General features: G+C 47.4%; 2 protein-coding genes across 3 annotated transcripts in view; one reads left to right on the plus strand and one right to left on the minus strand.

Moving 5' to 3' along the window:
* The window catches only part of CSK (C-terminal Src kinase), a 47,240-nt gene extending 43,884 nt beyond the window's left edge, over positions 1–3,356 (plus strand). For both annotated transcript variants that reach the window (XM_087972549.1, XM_087972548.1), the window contains exons 12-13: positions 73–159; positions 1,887–3,356. In XM_087972549.1, coding sequence (XP_087828675.1) covers positions 73–159; positions 1,887–2,069 — 270 coding nt within the window. In that variant the 3' untranslated portion in view covers positions 2,070–3,356. The remainder of the gene's footprint in view (positions 1–72; positions 160–1,886) is intronic.
* Positions 1–18,450, minus strand: part of FAM219B (family with sequence similarity 219 member B) — a 186,786-nt gene that overhangs the window by 69,088 nt on the left and 99,248 nt on the right. The window lies entirely within an intron of this gene.

Consider the following 18,450-nt stretch of genomic DNA (forward strand, 5'->3'; position numbering starts at 1 on the left):
CTGGCCAGCTCGACCCAGGTCTTTTGACAATCTCTCTCTCTCTCTCTCTCTGTCTTCTTCTAACCTTGGCAGAAATTTTCAACCAAATCAGACGTATGGAGCTTCGGAATTCTTCTCTGGGAAATCTATTCCTTTGGGCGAGTGCCTTATCCGAGAATTGTAAGTGAAGTTTCAAGAGCCTCCAAAGTATTTGGCGCCTGACCCCCGGCTTATCTGATAGTTCCTTTACAAAAGCTGCCAGTGTCAGGAGATTCCTGTATTATAGGCCGTAAACAATGAAGTAGTCAGCTTGAACCTTACACCTGTGGATCTACGCTGTCTCTCTCTCTCTCTCTCTCTCTCTCTCTCACACACACACACACACACACACACACACACATACTGTCTATATCTCTATCATCTATCTATCATCTCTGTGTGCCTGTCTATCTTATCTATCTATCATCTCTGTGTCTGTCTATCTTATCTATCTATCATCTCTGTGCATCTGTCTGCCTATCCATCTATATCATGTCTGTCTGTCTTGTCTGTCTGTCTACCTATCTGTCATCTCTGTATGTCTGACTATCATCTCTATCTATCATCTCTGTGTGTCTGTCTGTCTGTCCATCTATATCATGTCTCTGTCTTGTCTGTCTGTCTATCATCTCTGTGTGTCTGTCTATCATCTCTATCTCTGTCTGACTATCTATCTAATCTTTATCTATCTATCTATCTATCTATCTATCTATCTATCTATCTATCTATCTATCTATCTATCTATCAAAGTAGTTTATAATATAACATACAAAGAGAATACAAAAGCAAATATTAGGGAAATTGTTGACGTTGTTAGTCATTAAGTCATGTCCGACCCATTGTGACCCCATGGACAATGTTCCTCCAGGCCTTCCTGTCCTCCACCATCCCCCGGAGTCCATTTAAGCTCACATCAAGGGGAAATTAGGGAAATTAGGGAAGGAAAAAGGGAAGTGAATAGTGGGGGAAAGGTATTGACTTCTGACTCCTTTGGTGCAGTTGAATAAGGAATTAAGATCTACCCACAACTTTTTCCTGTTTCATAGTAATAGAAAAATAGATGATAGATAGATGATAGATAGATAGATAGATAGATAGATAGATAGATAGATAGATAGATAGACAGACAGACAGAAAGAGAAAGAAAGAAAGAATTCTTTATTGACCAAGTGGGATTGGACACACAAGGAATTTGTTTCAATGCAAATGCTCTAAGTGTACATAAAAGATACATTCGTCAAGAGTCATCAGGTACAACACTTAATGATAGTCACAGGGTACAATAAGCAATCAAATCATACTAGGAAACAGTCCATATAAATTGTTAGGATACAAGCAACAAGGTTACAGTCATACAGTCATAAGTGGGAGGGGCGATAAGGAGTGATGAGAAGATTAACAGTAATAGTAGTGCAGACTTTGTAAATAGTTGGACAGTGTTGAGGAAATTATTTGTTTAGCAGAGTGATGGCATTGGGGGGGAAATTGTCCTTGTGTCTAGTTGTTCTGGTGTGCAGTGCTCTGTAGCGTCGTTTTGAGGGAAGGAGTTGAAACAGTTTATTTCCATGGTCTGTAGATATTTTCACAGCCCTCTTTTGGGCTCATATGCAGTCTACAGGTCCTCCGTGGGAAGCAGGTTGGTAGAAACTAGCCATTTCTGTAAGAACAAATCTTATCTAATCGGTAAAAACCCAAGAGTCAAAAGTTTCACCTTTATCCACCTCAAGCACAAAGCTCAGAAGTGGTTTCCTAGTCGAAGTCAACGCTATTTCTGGTTGTTGTTTTTTTTTTCCTTTTAATCAGAGCTGGGCTTAAATGCGTTACTTCCTCCCCCGCTCTTTTCTCCCCCCCCCCTCCCCACCCTGCAGCCTCTGAAGGACGTGGTCCCTCGTGTGGAAAAGGGGTACAAGATGGAATCTCCGGATGGCTGCCCCCAGATTGTCTACGAGGTGATGAAAAAATGCTGGACTTTGGATGCCGCCCACCGGCCGTCCTTCCACCAATTACGGGAACAGCTAGAGCATATCAAAGCCAGCGAGCTCTACCTGTGAAGCCGACCGGAAGGGCAGGGCTTCTTTCGGACACGCCCTCCCCCGCCCTCTCCCCTGGGCACAGACCTCAGGGGCGAGGCCAGGCGAAGAAACCCCCCCTTTCTCCCCTTCTGCCCCCTCCAGCGAAGCAGGTGGTTGGGTTTTTGTTTTCCAGGAATCCAAATTTCTACACTGTCTTTAAAGAGAAACCTAAGGACCTTGGACCGCTCCCCGGGGGCCCGATGGGTAGGTGGGGAGCCTATCCCCCCCACCCTCGCCCAAGGGAGCCTCTCTCAGCTGGACCCACCTGAAGATGGACACGTGGGAACCAACCCAGAGGTGTTCACTTCTCCTTCCTGCCCTTTAAAAACAAACAAACGAAAATCTGTCTCGTCGCCAGGGTCCATCGTATTCATATTTTAAGTTGCATGTTCTTTTCCAGCGTTGTTGAGTCCCTCTTTTCTTCTTCGTGGACTCCCCTCCTTTCATTCATCCCCACCTCCTTCTTCCCACCTACCTTTTTTCAGCCTCCTTCTGGAACCAAACATGTACAGGTTCTTGTTTCGTAGGGAAATTTAAGAAGGGCGGACCATGCCAAAAAAAAAAAAAAAAAAGAATGGGGGGGAAAATGGTAGGACAGCTATTAAAAGGTGCCGATTTTCTTGGCGGGGGGAAGAAAGAGACTTTCTTTAACTTTCTCCAAAAAGACTCCCGAGCGCTGGAATTCACAGTCTAGTATCCTCTTCTTTCTGAATAGGCCTTTTTTTTTTTTTTTTAAAGAGAGAATTGGTTTTTGTTCCTTTTTAAAAAAAATAATAATACTCAGTTTTGTTTTTTTAAGGAGAAAAAAAACTATTAAGGTTTAATCGTGAGGTTGATTAATAGGTTTCGAACTGCACCAGAAATCCGCTGTTTGGCTGGGTTTTTTTTTTTTTTACTCAAGTTACAGATCTTATTTTTTTAATGTCATGAATAAAATGGGATTTGGTTTTGTGTTTTTTTTAAAAAAAGAAGAAGAAACACCTGCGTGCCCAGGGAAACCCTGCCTTACCTGAATCAGGTCTTGACCAAACCAAGGCGGTGTTTCTTCTCACACACAAAAAAAAAACCACCGCAGAGCCACCCAGGAAAGGGGTTTGGATGGGGTTTTTTGTTCTGTTTTTGTTTCTTTTAGTTCTTGCTTCAAACAGTGTTTGCATGCTGCCTCCAGAATCCCTTCCCAGTTGTGTCTTTATGCTCATATTATGCTGCCAACTGTGAGATTAAGCTGCATTAAAAGAAAAGGAAAAAAAAACCCTCACATCTCCATATGAAGATGTAATTTCGTGGTCTCGTCTCTAAACTTTTTTTAAAAAAATTGGGTTTGTAAAAAAAGGGAGGGAGGCTTTTGTAGGTAGTCCTCGACTTACATCAGTTCACTCAAAGTTACAACGGCCCTGGGAAAAGGGACTTGTGACCGTTTTTAACACAACCGTGGCAACATTCCCCCATGGTCTCAGGATCAAAATTTATTTTTTGAACAAAAAGTTTTATTGATTTTAACAACAAACAAAGTACATAAAACATAAACATAAAAACATCATCCTCCTTCATAAATTTACAGACAGTGTATCGGTTGGTTTACCACTTTTTTTTTGTGCATCCATTTCTTGGTCTCCATTGTAATTGTATTAAATAATAACTCATATCATCAATCAACAATTATATATTTAGGCGCTTGGCAAGAGTACGTATTTATGACGGTCGCAGTGTTGTAAAGCGAAGTCGGTTGGAAGCTGGAGTCACTTAACCGCTGGGTTACTAATTTATCAACTCTAGTGATTCACTTAACAACTGAGGCAAGAAAGGTCATAAAATGGAGCAAAATTCACTTAACAAATGTCTCACTTAACAGAAATTTTGGGCTCCATTGGAGTCATGAGTTGAGGACTGCCTGTATTCAATAGTGTATTTAGCTTAGTCGTTATTCTTTTCCTTCAAACAAAATAATAAATCTTTCCTTGAGTGGGTATGTTCTGACCGAGGCTTCCTGAGACACCAACAAACACACGTTAAATCCAAAACCCTTTTATTTTAGTTCAGCAGCTGTGAATTATCATCATTCCCAGCCCATAATGAGTCTCAACCTGTTATAAATAGTCGTCTGCCAGAGTTCTTTGGGAGAAGTCTGATAAGAACGCACCTTTATCTTACTTGAAGTGCTGCCAATGACTAATGTACCGATTAGTCTTTCAAAACCAAGCGGAGCACAAATTCACCATGAAGCTTTCAAACCAACCAGAGCAAACAACGTTGCTTCCTGCAAAGGCTCCTGTCCCTTTGCGCTTCCTTTATATCTTATGGAAGGGGTAATCATTTCCAAGCCTTATTCCCGAGTCGCCCCTTTTGTCTTAACTTCTCTTGCCTTCTGGCAGCTCTGTGCACATGCGCACTGGGAGGAGGCTCCCCTTACTCCTCTGCCTCGCTGCTGTCAGATTCTGGAGACTCCGGAGTCAGCAGCACAACTCCCAGATGGCCCTGGCGCCATCTCTGCATCGGACGCAGGACCCTCCAAGTTCTCTCCAGACCAGGACTGGCCCATGTTCTTCCCCGCTTTCTGACTCTGCTGCTGTCTCCGCAGGCTGCCGGCAGACCACAACAGGGTAGGGCTTTTTAATTGTCAAGAAACCTTCTGAAATAGAGGGTGAATTCAGCTCGCAAAGCAGAATTTTCAGCCTTTTCTCTTGTTCTTGTCTCTTGGAAACCATGCAGGGTTGAGATAGCAATAGCAACAGCCCTTAAGACTTATATACTGTTTTTGCAGTGCTCTACAGCCCTTTCTAAGCGGTTTACAGAGTCAATATCTTGCTCCCAACAATTTGGGTTCTTTTAGCTACCTTGGAAGGATGGAAGGCTGAGTCCACCTTGAGCCAGTCAGGATCAAACTGCTGGCAGTGGGCAGAGTTTGGCTTCAATATACTGTGTTCTAACCACTGCGCAGGGAAGATGGTAGGTAAGTCAACAGAGAAAGAAATACCTGGTTATATCATTCGAGGATGAAGAAAAAAGTTGCTAAGAAAACACCATGAACCTAAATCCCAAGATGCCTTCCTCCTTGGGAGAGGAAGGAAGCCCTTCACACAAGCACTTCAGCCTGCAAGAGAGTTGTGTGGATAAACCATGGAGGAGTCCGGTTGCCTCTCTTCTGACTGACACTTTTGTAAAAAAAGGCACCAGCTTTCAAGAGCAACTTCAAATGTATGGAGAGACGTTAGCTCTGGTGTAAGTTCCCAACTGATGTAAGTTCCCAAAGCTTTTTTTTTTTAAAAAAAATAAAATCTTGTCCGTTGGAAAAGAAGCAATCAAACTTCTTGATTAACTGAACCAAGTTACCTGTAATTCATCTTAGTGCCACTAGATGGCGCTCTGCCCTCAGAGTATTACTAGACCCCTGGTTTTCAGTCAGGGTTTTTGCAGAAAATTTTATTCATCCGGTCTTCCCAGTTGAGTGGGGATTACAACTCCCATAAAATAAGTCCCAGCCAACCTGATGGAAATGATTTCTGGTTCTGTGCCCAACACATCATCGAGAGGGGTTGGAAAGAAAGCCTCTGTGAGATGGTTTTAGAGCAATCAGATTTGGTATAAGAATTTGGGACAGATTCTATAAAGCTAAACAATTCTGCCTTGCAAAAGACTGCAAACCTAAGCCCACTCCTCTCCAGATACAAAGGGTTAAGGGTCTCAGGTATTAGGGGAGAAAATATTTCTGTCTCAAACCCTACAGAAGTTCCGTCGATCAAGTTGATAAGATTGACATTGAAACTTTTTAAGAAACTTGTGAGCTTGGTTATCAGCAAGAGTGAAATAGAGAAGAATACACATTTCTTAAACACTTTCCAGTACCTCTGCTTATAAAAGGGCTGCGATTAATTTGCTTTCATCAGCCTTTGGAATGCTATGGGTTCAAAAAAACGGCTTTTGAGTTGATTGGCTCCTAACGTTTCAATATTTAGCTTGGTCGAGCTGAGAACCGAAGCTCCCCTTTTCCTCAAGAATAATATGGAAGGGAAAATTAGGAAGGCCATCAACGGGTCTTTGTAAATACTTTTATTGGAATAGTTAAGGGTCAAAAGAAGAGGGTCAAAAAAATCAAGATGGCCGCTTCAGTTACACGAAGGAGGTACAATCCTGTCAACACGTCAAGGTAGACCAAACTAGGAAACAAAAAGTTAAAACGCTATTACTGTTTTTGTTATCAAGTTACAATAACAACATCTTGCAAGGCTGAATACACCCCCCCCCTCCTCTTATCTCCCAGGAAATTAGGGAGGGTTCCTTGAGATGCTTTCTCAAATTACATTTCTGGCACCGGACTCAAATTTCTTTTCTCTTAACTTGTCCTAGCTGCGTCTCTCTCTTCCTCCTGTTCTTTAAGGTTATTCTCAAAGTCTACGACACATCATTTTGTACCAGCGTGGATGTTTTGCATCGTACAAAGGGCTTTTGATCACACAATTGTGATGGCCATCTTGGGGTGGGGGTCATTTGAGGGGGGGGGTCCACTCTCCTTTCAAAACAGCGCCTTTTAAAGGATCTCAAGTATCATTTTATAAGACAAATCTCCTGTCAGGAATGTTGCTTATTAAACAGATCACAAATCAGCCTTCCACATCCTGCCCCTCAGGAGAGAAAAAAATGAAATTAATAGTCTGCAATATGGATGTTTTTTATTAACTCCCCAGGAACTGAACTCAGCAGGAGGGAGATGCCTTTATTTATTTATTAGTACTAATATTTTATGCATTGTCATTAACTACCATATACTTTACAACTGTTTTGTCCCCAACGGCTGAGTTAGATCATAATCGGGTGAAGACGCAGAACTAAATCAACTTGAGTTCCCCATAGTGTGTATTTATTAAAAAAAAAAAAAGAGAGAGAGAGAGGAGAAATTCAGGCTTGCTCTCTTGATGTTCAGTAAAATGAAAGACAATTTTGTCACAAATGAACAGCTCCTACGGACTGAAACCTTCCACAGGGAGTTGAAAAAGAGGCCGCTGGTGAAATCTTTGCTTTTTGCAATTTTACTTGGCAAGGGGATAGAGAGACAAAGTCAAAACTGCACAGTGAATACCTAGAATTGGTGTACTGGGTTTCCTCCAGGTGACCAGTACAGGTAGTTCTCCAGTTATGACCACAACGGAGCCCAACATTTCTGTTGCTAAGTGAGAGATTTGTTCAGTGAATTTTGTCCCTACTTGCCAAAGTTAAGTGAATCACTGCAGTTGATAAGTTAGTAACCTGGTGTCATGCCCCTGCCGGAATCTGACTCGGAGGAGGAAGCCGAGCAGCTGACAGGGAGAGGGAGTGTGGCTCCGTTGGCTGTAGAAGAAACTGGGGAAGGGCAAAGTCCAGCTGGGCAGAGCAGGGGAGAGGTAGAACAAGGGAGAGGGAATTTGGAGGAAGACCAGGCCCACCCCCTCTTCATCCTAGGGCACCCAGGGAGGAACGGAGAAGAGAGCAATGTGAGTTGCATGGCTTACGGGGAAGGAAAAGGCCCTGATTCCCTTCATTAGCTGCAGCTGGGAACACAGTGTATAAAAAAAGGAAGCTGCACGCAGCAAGCTGTTGGGAGCAAACATGAATTTATCTGGTATCATCGAGGCTTATCTGGGTTCCTGGCGTCTTTCCAACTGTGTGAATTTTGCTGTGCTTTCAAGTCTGAAATTCCTTCTCCTGCCCTGTCAAGCTAATTACTTCAGTTTGATTTGTTTGGATTTTAAGTTACAGTTTGTGTGTGCCTTGTTTTGGACTGAATTTTCTACAGTCAAAGGGAGAGTTTTTCTCCAGCTGAAGATAATCTGGACATTGGGGGCAAAATTGGAAGTACTAACGGGATTTTTCTTGCTTATTTGACTGTGTTGCTTTTGTGCCATGCCCTTGGGTCATCACACCTGGTCATTAGAGGCCCACAAATCATAAAGTTCCATAGCATCCTGGCTGTGGAATTATGGGAGCTAAACCTTCATAGCATGATGCCTGGGGAATTCTGGGAGTTGAAGTCCACACATCTTACAGCTGAATAGCATGCGAGCTGGGGAATTCTAGGAATTGCAGTCCACGGGTCCTAAAATTTGGTTGGAAGAGACGATTCGAGGGCAAGCAATTTTAGGACTGCAGACTGAAGCGGTTGGGCTGACAGAACGAGAAGGGCAGAACCGAAAGGCTGGATGTCAGCTAGCATCGGCTGCCTTTTTTCTAAAGCTATACCTCAGTTGGCCTCTGTTGAAAGATGTCTCTCGCCAGATTAAAATAGCTCCCTTTCCACCGGAGAGAATTATTCAGCGCGAATCAAATAATGACCAAAAGCTCTTTTCTCTCTCTCTCTCTCTCTGCTTCTTGGCTTCCTCCTTCCCGAGTGATTCCAAAACCCAAGAGGATAGACATCAGGGAAACTGAAGGCCCCACAGATGGGACTGTGGGATACCTGTAGCCTGGTGAGAATTGTGGAACATCGGGGGCATTTTTGAGAAGCAAAAATCCAAACTCGATTGCAGAAAATAGGACTTCAGCCACAGAGGGGTCAACGCCTGGAAGTCACTCCTTGACTCTGTGGTTACAGCCTCAAACCCCCAAAACTTTAACCTTCAACTGTCTACTGTGGACCTCACCCCATGCCTAAGAGGTCTCTAAGGGGGTGTGCATAAGCACACCAGTGTGTCTACTGTCCCTGTCCTACAGTTCCCATTTATTCGTACTCAATTATTATGTATATACTTATACCCGTTTATACTTATATGTTTATACATTATGTTCATACTTATACCTGTTTTCTCATACATGCCTGACAAATTAAACTAAATAAACAAATAAATAAATAAAATAAAAAAGGACAGACAGCCAATCTGTGCTTGGCTTCTCTTAGGAAGGAGAGTCAGACCCAAGGGCTAGAGTGAGATCATTAAGCCATAACTTCTTGGCTGAGGGAAGGGAATCTATTTGAGCGATGCTCTGAACCATAAATCTATGCTATTCCATCTCTTGGATGAGTTTCTGGTTCAGGGAGCGCTGGCTGATGCCAGAAACCAGGCATAATGGAGTGAATTGTTGTTCCGTGAATAAGCAGTCGTGTGAAACGCAACCTAGAGATCAGCCACACACTGAAGGCTTCAGGGACTTAAAATAAGCCCATTTAAATCCAAGGAAATGTATTGCAGGATAGATATTGGAGAATAGCTATTCTCCAAAGCATCTGAAGGCAGGACAAAAAGCAACGGGTGGAAACTAATCAAGGAGAGAAGCAACTGGGAACTAAGGAGAAATTTCCTCACAGCGAGGACAATTAACCAGTGGAACAGCTTGCCACTAGAAGTTGTGGTTGCTCCATCACTGGAGGTTTTTAAGAAGAGATTGGACAGCCACTTGTCTGGAATGGTCCTGGGTTTCCTGTCTGAGAAGGGGGTTGGACTAGAAGACCTCCAAGGTCCCTTCCAACTGTATTCTGACACCAACCCAGTTTGTATGCCTAACCCAGGGCTAGAATTCTCCAGCTCCTAGTGGTTGGTGTCCAGGGCCTTCAGGCATCTCATTTAAACATTTCCCCTGTAATTTAGTTTTTTTGGGGCGGGGGCGGGGGGTCTCAGAAAAGGATTGGATTCCTTCCTTTTAACGGATTAGGAAGACTTTTCAAAATTGCAGTCAATGACACACAAGCGAAGATTTAAATGTTTAAGAGGCAAAATATCTGACTGGCATTTTGCTTGGGACTGGGGGGGGGGGATTAAAAAAAAAAGACAACCAGCTTTCTTGGTTTCCCTCCCTCCCTCACCCCCCCCCCCCGGCTTCTCCACCACTGTCTAATTTATTTTCCTTACATACCTCTAATGCCTTTTGCTTCTGTCTTAATTTGTGCTAATTACCTCCTTTAAGGGAAGTAGAGTTTGGAACCTATTTCAAAACCTGGGGAAAATCCGTACCTACACTCCAGGATTAAAACAGTTCCCCTATTCTATAGTTATCTCTCTCCTGGGCTACATCTTCAGTATTTGGAATCTATCAAGACACCCAAAAAAGTTGGACATGTTGGGCAATGGAAGACAGTTGAAGGACTGGGAATTCTGGGAGTTGAAGTCCACACTCCTTAATATTGCTTGGGTTGAGAAGATGGATCCATCATCCTGGTTCTTCCTTATTATTTTTATGTTCTTGGTCAACAGCTAAGCCATACCATTCTGCAGCTCCTCAATGGGTTCTCCAAGACCAAACACGTCTCCAGTCACCAAAGGTCGGAGACCCCTGGTTCAAAAGACCTCCGAAGTCCCTTTCAGACCCATGATCCTATGATAAACAAGGATCTGCTGCAAAAAAAGTTCTAGGAGTTGAAGTCCACAAGTCTTAAACTTGTTCACAATCTGCCCACAAGCAAAATCCGCAAGTCTTAAAGACCACAATCTGCCCACAAGCAAAGTCCGCAAGTCTTAAAGACCACAATCTGCCCACAAGCAAAGTCCGCAAGTCTTAAGACCACAATCTGCCCACAAGCAAAGTCCGCAAGTCTTAAAGACCACAATCTGCCCACAAGCAAAGTCCGCAAGTCTTAAAGACCACAATCTGCCCACAAGCAAAGTCCGCAAGTCTTAAAGACCACAATCTGCCCACAAGCAAAGTCCGCAAGTCTTAAAGACCACAATCTGCCCACAAGCAAAGTCCGCAAGTCTTAAAGACCACAATCTGCCCACAAGCAAAGTCCGCAAGTCTTAAAGACCACAACGTTGTGGACTTCCAGAATTCCGAGGCAAATAGAAACAAAATATACAGTGGGTCCTTCCTGGACCTCAGTCTGGTTCATTTAAGGAGCATAGGTGGCTGAGGAATTCTGGGAGTTGGAGTCCACAAGTGGTGGACTTTAAGACTTGTGGACTTCAACTCCTTCGGGGAGTTGGCAACTTGGGCACGTTAAGACTTGTGGACTTCCAGAAGGAGTTGAAGCCCACAAGTCTTAATGTTGCCAAGTATGGGAGACCCTTGGTCTTGAGGAACACAAGCTCAATATGTAGTCAAGAGCCCATTTTGCAGAGTGGTCCATGATCCTCCCATAAAAGACAGTTTCTGAAGAACAGTGATGACATGTGTTGGGAATGAGCATTTCCTCTCCCTCTCTCTCTGCATTTGCTGCTGCTGCTTCCCCCATCCCACCTGCTCCACCTGGGTATTTTATAAATAAACTCCTGTAATCCTCTCTGAAAACAGCCACCACAACAGCAGGCTGCCTTTCTCCCGTTTGTAGCGGCGTCCTTCATCTGGCAGAAAGGCAGTCAAGAACAAAGCTGTGTTTGTGTGTGTGTGTGTGTGGGGGGGGAAGGCTGGTTTTCCCACCAGCCTCCTTGAAAGTCCTGGATGCCACTTCAGCCGAAATGCAAAGCTGTATTTATAAGCAATCGGATCCATGTCTTCCACTGCATCCGTCAACTTTACATGAATGTTCCCTCCTATTATTATTATTTTTTAAAAAAAATATATATATATCTAAATTTTCTCCTTTCTCTTTCGCCTGCCCTTGGGCTTCTCTGTGTCTTCCCTGTCTCCGTTTATGACCTCGGGGAGAAAAAGCGACAGACACAGCTGGGGGGAAATTAAGCAACACATAAATCAGGCTTGCAGGAAAGCAAAATGACATAAAATAGATCTCCTTGATCTGTACCACTCTTTTTCCCGCAACAACAATCCTGCAAGGTGGATCGGGGTGGGGGGAGAGAGAGAGAGAGAGAGAGAGCTCAAAGTCACCCAGCCAGTTTCCATGTCTAAGGTGGGACTAGACCGTCTCACCGTCACCAGCCTCCCTAAGGTGGGACAGATTGGCCCAAAGTCACCCAGCCAGTTTCCATGTCTAAGGTGGGACTAGAACTCACCGTCTCCTGGGGATTGGCCCAAAGTCACCCAGCCAGTTTCCATGTCTAAGGTGGGACTAGAACTCACCGTCTCCTGGTGATTGGCCCAAAGTCACCCAGCCAGTTTCCATGTCTAAGGTGGGACTAGAACTCACCGTCTCCTGGGGATTGGCCCAAAGTCACCCAGCCAGTTTCCATGTCTAAGGTGGGACTAGAACTCACCGTCTCCTGGGATTGGCCCAAAGTCACCCAGCCAGTTTCCATGTTAAGGGGGACTAGAACTCAGTCTCCTGGGGATTGGCCCAAAGTCACCCAGCCAGTTTCCATGTCTAAGGTGGGACTAGAACTCACTGTCTCCTGGGGATTGGCCCAAAGTCACCCAGCCAGTTTCCATGTCTAAGGTGGGACTAGAACTCACTGTCTCCTGGGGATTGGCCAAAGTCCAGCCTGGATTCCAAAGTCACCAGCCAGTTCCATGTCTAAGGTGGGACTAGAACTCACGTCTCCTGGGATTGGCCCAAAGTCACCCAGCCAGTTTCCATGTCTAAGGTGGGACTAGAACTCACGTCTCCTGGGGATTGGCCCAAAGTCACCCAGCCAGTTTCCATGTCTAAGGTGGGACTAGAACTCACTGTCTCCTGGTGATTGGCCCAAAGTCACCCAGCCAGTTTCCATGTCTAAGGTGGGACTAGAACTCACTGTCTCCTGGGATTGGCCAAAGTCACCCAGCCAGTTTCCATGTCTAAGGTGGGACTAGAACTCACGTCTCCTGGGATTGGCCCAAAGTCACCCAGCCAGTTTCCATGTCTAAGGTGGGACTAGAACTCACCGTCTCCTGGGGATTGGCCCAAAGTCACCCAGCCAGTTTCCATGTCTAAGGTGGGACTAGAACTCACCGTCTCCTGGTGATTGGCCCAAAGTCACCCAGCCAGTTTCCATGTCTAGGTGGGACTAGAACTCACTGTCTCCTGGGATTGGCCCAAAGTCACTCAGCCAGTTTCCATGTCTAAGGTGGGACTAGAACTCACTGTCTCCTGGGATTGGCCCAAAGTCACCCAGCCAGTTTCCATGTCTAAGGTGGGACTAGAACTCACCGTCTCCTGGGGATTGGCCCAAAGTCACCCAGCCAGTTTCCATGTCTAAGGCGGGACTAGAACTCACCGTCTCCTGGGGATTGGCCCAAAGTCACCCAGCCAGTTTCCATGTCTAAGGCGGGACTAGAACTCACGTCTCCTGGGGATTGGCCCAAAGTCACCCAGCCAGTTTCCATGTCTAAGGGGGACTAGAACTCCGTCTCCTGGGATTGGCCCAAAGTCACCCAGCCAGTTTCCATGTCTAAGGCGGGACTAGAACTCACCGTCTCCTGGGGATTGGCCCAAAGTCACCCAGCCAGTTTCCATGTCTAAGGCGGGACTAGAACTCACTGTCTCCTGGGGATTGGCCCAAAGTCACCCAGCCAGTTTCCATGTCTAAGGCGGGACTAGAACTCACTGTCTCCTGGGGATTGGCCCAAAGTCACCCAGCCAGTTTCCATGTCTAAGGCGGGACTAGAACTCACTGTCTCCTGGGGATTGGCCCAAAGTCACCCAGCCAGTTTCCATGTCTAAGGCGGGACTAGAACTCACCTCCAGTCTCCTGGGGATTGGCCCAAAGTCACCCAGCCAGTTTCCATGTCTAAGGCGGGACTAGAACTCCCTGTCTCCTGGGGATTGGCCCAAAGTCACCCAGCCAGTTTCCATGTCTAAGGCGGGACTAGAACTCACTGTCTCCTGGGGATTGGCCCAAAGTCACCCAGCCAGTTTCCATGTCTAAGGTGGGACTAGAACTCACTGTCTCCTGGGGATTGGCCCAAAGTCACCCAGCCAGTTTCCATGTCTAAGGTGGGACTAGAACTCACTGTCTCCTGGGGATTGGCCCAAAGTCACCCAGCCAGTTTCCATGTCTAAGGTGGACTAGAACTCACTGTCTCCTGGGGATTGGCCCAAAGTCACCCAGCCAGTTTCCATGTCTAAGGTGGGACTAGAACTCACCGTCTCCTGGGGATTGGCCCAAAGTCACCCAGCCAGTTTCCATGTCTAAGGTGGGACTAGAACTCACTGTCTCCTGGGGATTGGCCCAAAGTCACCCAGCCAGTTTCCATGTCTAAGGTGGGACTAGAACTCACCGTCTCCTGGGGATTGGCCCAAAGTCACCCAGCCAGTTTCCATGTCTAAGGTGGGACTAGAACTCACTGTCTCCTGGGGATTGGCCCAAAGTCACCCAGCCAGTTTCCATGTCTAAGGTGGGACTAGAACTCACTGTCTCCTGGGGATTGGCCCAAAGTCACCCAGCCAGTTTCCATGTCTAAGGTGGGACTAGAACTCACTGTCTCCTGGGGATTGGCCCAAAGTCACCCAGCCAGTTTCCATGTCTAAGGTGGGACTAGAACTCCTGTCTCCTGGGATTGGCCCAAAGTCACCCAGCCAGTTTCCATGTCTAAGGTGGGACTAGAACTCACTGTCTCCTGGGATTGGCCCAAAGTCACCCAGCCAGTTTCCATGTCTAAGGTGGGACTAGAACTCACTGTCTCCTGGGGATTGGCCCAAAGTCACCCAGCCAGTTTCCATGTCTAGGTGGGACTAGGCTCCTGGGATTGCCAAAGTCACCCAGCCAGTTTCCATGTCTAAGGTGGGACTAGAACTCACTGTCTCCTGGGGATTGGCCCAAAGTCACCCAGCCAGTTTCCATGTCTAAGGTGGGACTAGAACTCCCGTCTCCTGGGGATTGGCCCAAAGTCACCAGCCATTTCCATGTCTAAGGGGACTAGAACTCACGTCTCCTGGGGATTGGCCCAAAGTCACCCAGCCAGTTTCCATGTCTAAGGTGGGACTAGAACTCACCGTCTCCTGGGGATTGGCCCAAAGTAACTCAGCCAGTTTCCATGTCTAAGGTGGGACTAGAACTCACCGTCTCCTGGGGATTGGCCCAAAGTCACCCAGCCAGTTTCCATGTCTTGGGACTAGAACCACGTCTCCTGGGGATTGGCCCAAAGTCACCCAGCCAGTTTCCATGTCTAAGGGGACTAGAACTCACCGTCTCCTGGGGATTGGCCCAAAGTCACCCAGCCAGTTTCCATGTCTAAGGTGGGACTAGAACTCACTGTCTCCTGGGGATTGGCCCAAAGTCACCCAGCCAGTTTCCATGTCTAAGGTGGGACTAGAACTCCCTGTCTCCTGGGGATTGGCCCAAAGTCACCCAGCCAGTTTCCATGTCTAAGGTGGGACTAGAACTCACTGTCTCCTGGGGATTGGCCCAAAGTCACCCAGCCAGTTTCCATGTCTAAGGTGGGACTAGAACTCACTGTCTCTGGGATTGGCCCAAAGTCACCCAGCCAGTTTCCATGTCTAAGGTGGGAACTAGAACTCACTGTCTCCTGGGGATTGGCCCAAAGTCACCCAGCCAGTTTCCATGTCTAAGGTGGGACTAGAACTCACGTCTCCTGGGGATTGGCCCAAAGTCACCCAGCCAGTTTCCATGTCTAAGGTGGGACTAGAACTCACTGTCTCCTGGGATTTCCCCCCAGCCCATGTCTAAGGTGGGACTAGAACTCACTGTCTCCTGGGGATTGGCCCAAAGTCACCCAGCCAGTTTCCATGTCTAAGGCGGGACTAGAACTCACCGTCTCCTGGGGATTGGCCCAAAGTAACTCAGCCAGTTTCCATGTCTAAGGTGGGACTAGAACTACACGTCTCCTGGGGATTGGCCCAAAGTCACCCAGCCAGTTTCCATGTCTAAGGCGGGACTAGAACTCACTGTCTCCTGGGGATTGGCCCAAAGTCACCCAGCCAGTTTCCATGTCTAAGGCGGGACTAGAACTCACCGTCTCCCAGTCTCTAGTCCAGCACTTTCACCATTGCAACAAACCGACTGATGGGTTTTTGGTGCTGAACTTCAATTCCAGGATGAAAAAAAAAAGGCTCAGCTAGGCCTTCGCCTCTTAAACGGTGAGAACTTAGGATTTAGAATCACAGAGTTGGAAGGGACCTTGGAGATCTACTAGTCCAACCCCCTCCTTAGGCAGGAAAACCCTACACCCCTTCAGACAAAGGAGGCCCAGGGCAGGGGACAACGCGGCGGCGGTACAGGAGGAGGATGGGGGGGGGGCTGAAAGAGGGTTTTAAAGCTCTTTGGTGGAAGTTAAGGATTCAAATGCGAACAGGAAACACCCTTTGTCAACGGGAAGATCTAAAATAAGACACAGAAGCGTTTTTTTGCCCAAGCCTTGGGCTAAGATAACAAAGAATCTATAAAAATAACCAGCGCTGTGTTCCTGTTGCCTGCCTGGGTGCCAAAAGCTACATTAATTCTCACAGGACTGACAACGTCAGGAGGATTGTGTGTCAAAGAGGAAATGGGAATTTGATCCTCAGTGAAGGGGGAGGAGAAACGGAGGTCCTGGAACAGATTGAGCTGAGCCAGGGCACCCCACCTCCGCTGGGGGAGCCGACTCCCTCCTTTGCTCAGCCTGGTTGGGCTGGTGCATCACTGGTTGTGTAGTCCTGGGATTGCCTGCTTAGTTGTGATCTCAGAGACAAGGAGGACCACAGATGCATCCGGGGTGCTCTTGGAGCTCGGTGGTTTTCTTGCAGACGTTTCATGACCCAACTAGGTAACAGAATCAGTTCCGAAAAGAAGAGGGGCTTGTGGACAGGAGGAGAAGGAGGAGGAGGGCGAGGAGGGAGGATTGTGGGGTCCTTGGTGCTGAGCTTGGTGGTTTTCTTACAGATGTTTCATGACCCAAACGAGGAAACACTATCAGTGCTAGAAGGGAGTGGAGTTTGCTCTCATTCACACTCCCTTCTAGCACTGATGATGTTACCTAGTTTGGGTCATGAAACGTCTGCAAGAAATCAACCAAGCTCAAAGAGCACCAAGGACCCCACAGTCCTCCTCCTCCTCCTCCTCCCCCCTCCTCCCCCTCCTCCTCCCTCCTCCTCCTCCTCCTCCTCCTCCTCCCCTCCTCCTCCTCCTCCTCCTCCCCTCCTCCTCCTCCTCTCCTCCTCCTCCTCCTCCTCCCTCCTCCTCCCCTCCTCCTCCTCCTCCTCCCTCCCTCCTCCCTCCTCCTCCTCCTCCCCCCCTCCTCCTCCCTCCCTCCTCCCCTCCTCCTCCCTCCTCCTCCTCCTCCCCTCCTCCTCCTCCTCCTCCCTCCCCTCCTCCTCCTCCTCCTTCTCCCCCCCCTCCTCCTCCTCCCCCCCTCCTCCTCCTCCTCACCACCACCACAAAGCCCTCTCACTTCTAGCACTGATGACGTTACCTAGTTTGGTCATGAAACGTCAGCAAAAAACCCACCAAGCTCAGAGAGCACCAAGGACCCCACAGTCCTCCTCCTCCTCCCCCTCCCCCACCTCATCTCTGCCAACCCCATTCCCTTCTAGCCCTGATGATGTTCCCTAGCTGGGTTATGAAACGTCTGCGAGAAAACAAGCAAGCTCCCAGAGCAAGCAGCAAGGCTCCTTCATTTCAACCTTGAGCTATAAATATTCGCCTTTATCGGCACAGACACCTCCTTGGCTTGAGAGCTGGAGGTGACAGGAGAAAAAGCAATGGGTAGGTTTCTTCCGGTCCCCTGACCCCTCCATCCCTGGCCGAAGAGAACGCCCACCTCAAGCGCCACCTTGGGTACCGTCCTAGTCAAGCAAACCACTTTTCCTCCACCCGGAGGGTGTAATTTATCCAGGTTTGGGCTACGTAGCTCTCAGGCTAGGCCTTCCTGCCTCCTTCAGGTGGCTTTTTGGGGTGACACAACAATGGACCAAGCCACCCCCCATTCTTCTTTTCACCCACTTTTCCTAAATTCCCAGGAATGGGAGCCCCAAACAACCCTCTGAAAGGGGAGGAAGAAACATACGCAGAAGCTTCGCCGCGTTTGTTTACCACGCAGAGAGGCCTGTTTCTGAGTTGCTCCTGGCCAGGGAGCATCAGAAAGCACATGCCTTTTCCATGTGCTGATTACCAAGTCCGGTTCTCCAGCGTTGTGTGTGTGTGGGGGCATCTGTCCATGTGTGTTTGTGTCACGGAAGGGAGCTGCCTTTCCTCTATGCTTCATGCGTGGGGGGGGTGAAGCGTGCACATTCCTAAGCTTATGACAAGAGGCATCAGGGGCTTTAGCCGTGGCTGCTTAGAGGCATTCACGTTTGACTCTCTCTCTCTCTCTCAACCCCCATGACAGCTTGTGTCCAGTGTGCTTGAAAAGATTCCCTCGGGGCCTGAGTGTTCACAGAGAGGCGAGCCTGGCGCATGGCAAGTGGCCACCCACAGCAGAAGAGCGCATCTCCAAGCATAATTAGCCGCTCCGATTAACAGATTCCTTCTTCAGGAGGGGATGAAAGCCTTCCCTCCCCCTGCCCCCATGGGATGATGATCAGGGCAGCTGATCGAGAAGGAACCTTTTCTAAACAGAAATGGGAGTGTCGAAGTAAAAGGTTAATCAGGTTAATTAATCAGGGGGATTAGCAAAACCAGGGGATTGGGAAAAAAACAAAGATTAATCAGTG

Source organism: Notechis scutatus, chromosome 11 (assembly GCF_049901735.1).
Source record: "Notechis scutatus isolate UNSWTSFEM ecotype Mainland chromosome 11, rNotScu1.2, whole genome shotgun sequence".
NCBI lineage: Eukaryota > Metazoa > Chordata > Lepidosauria > Squamata > Elapidae > Notechis > Notechis scutatus.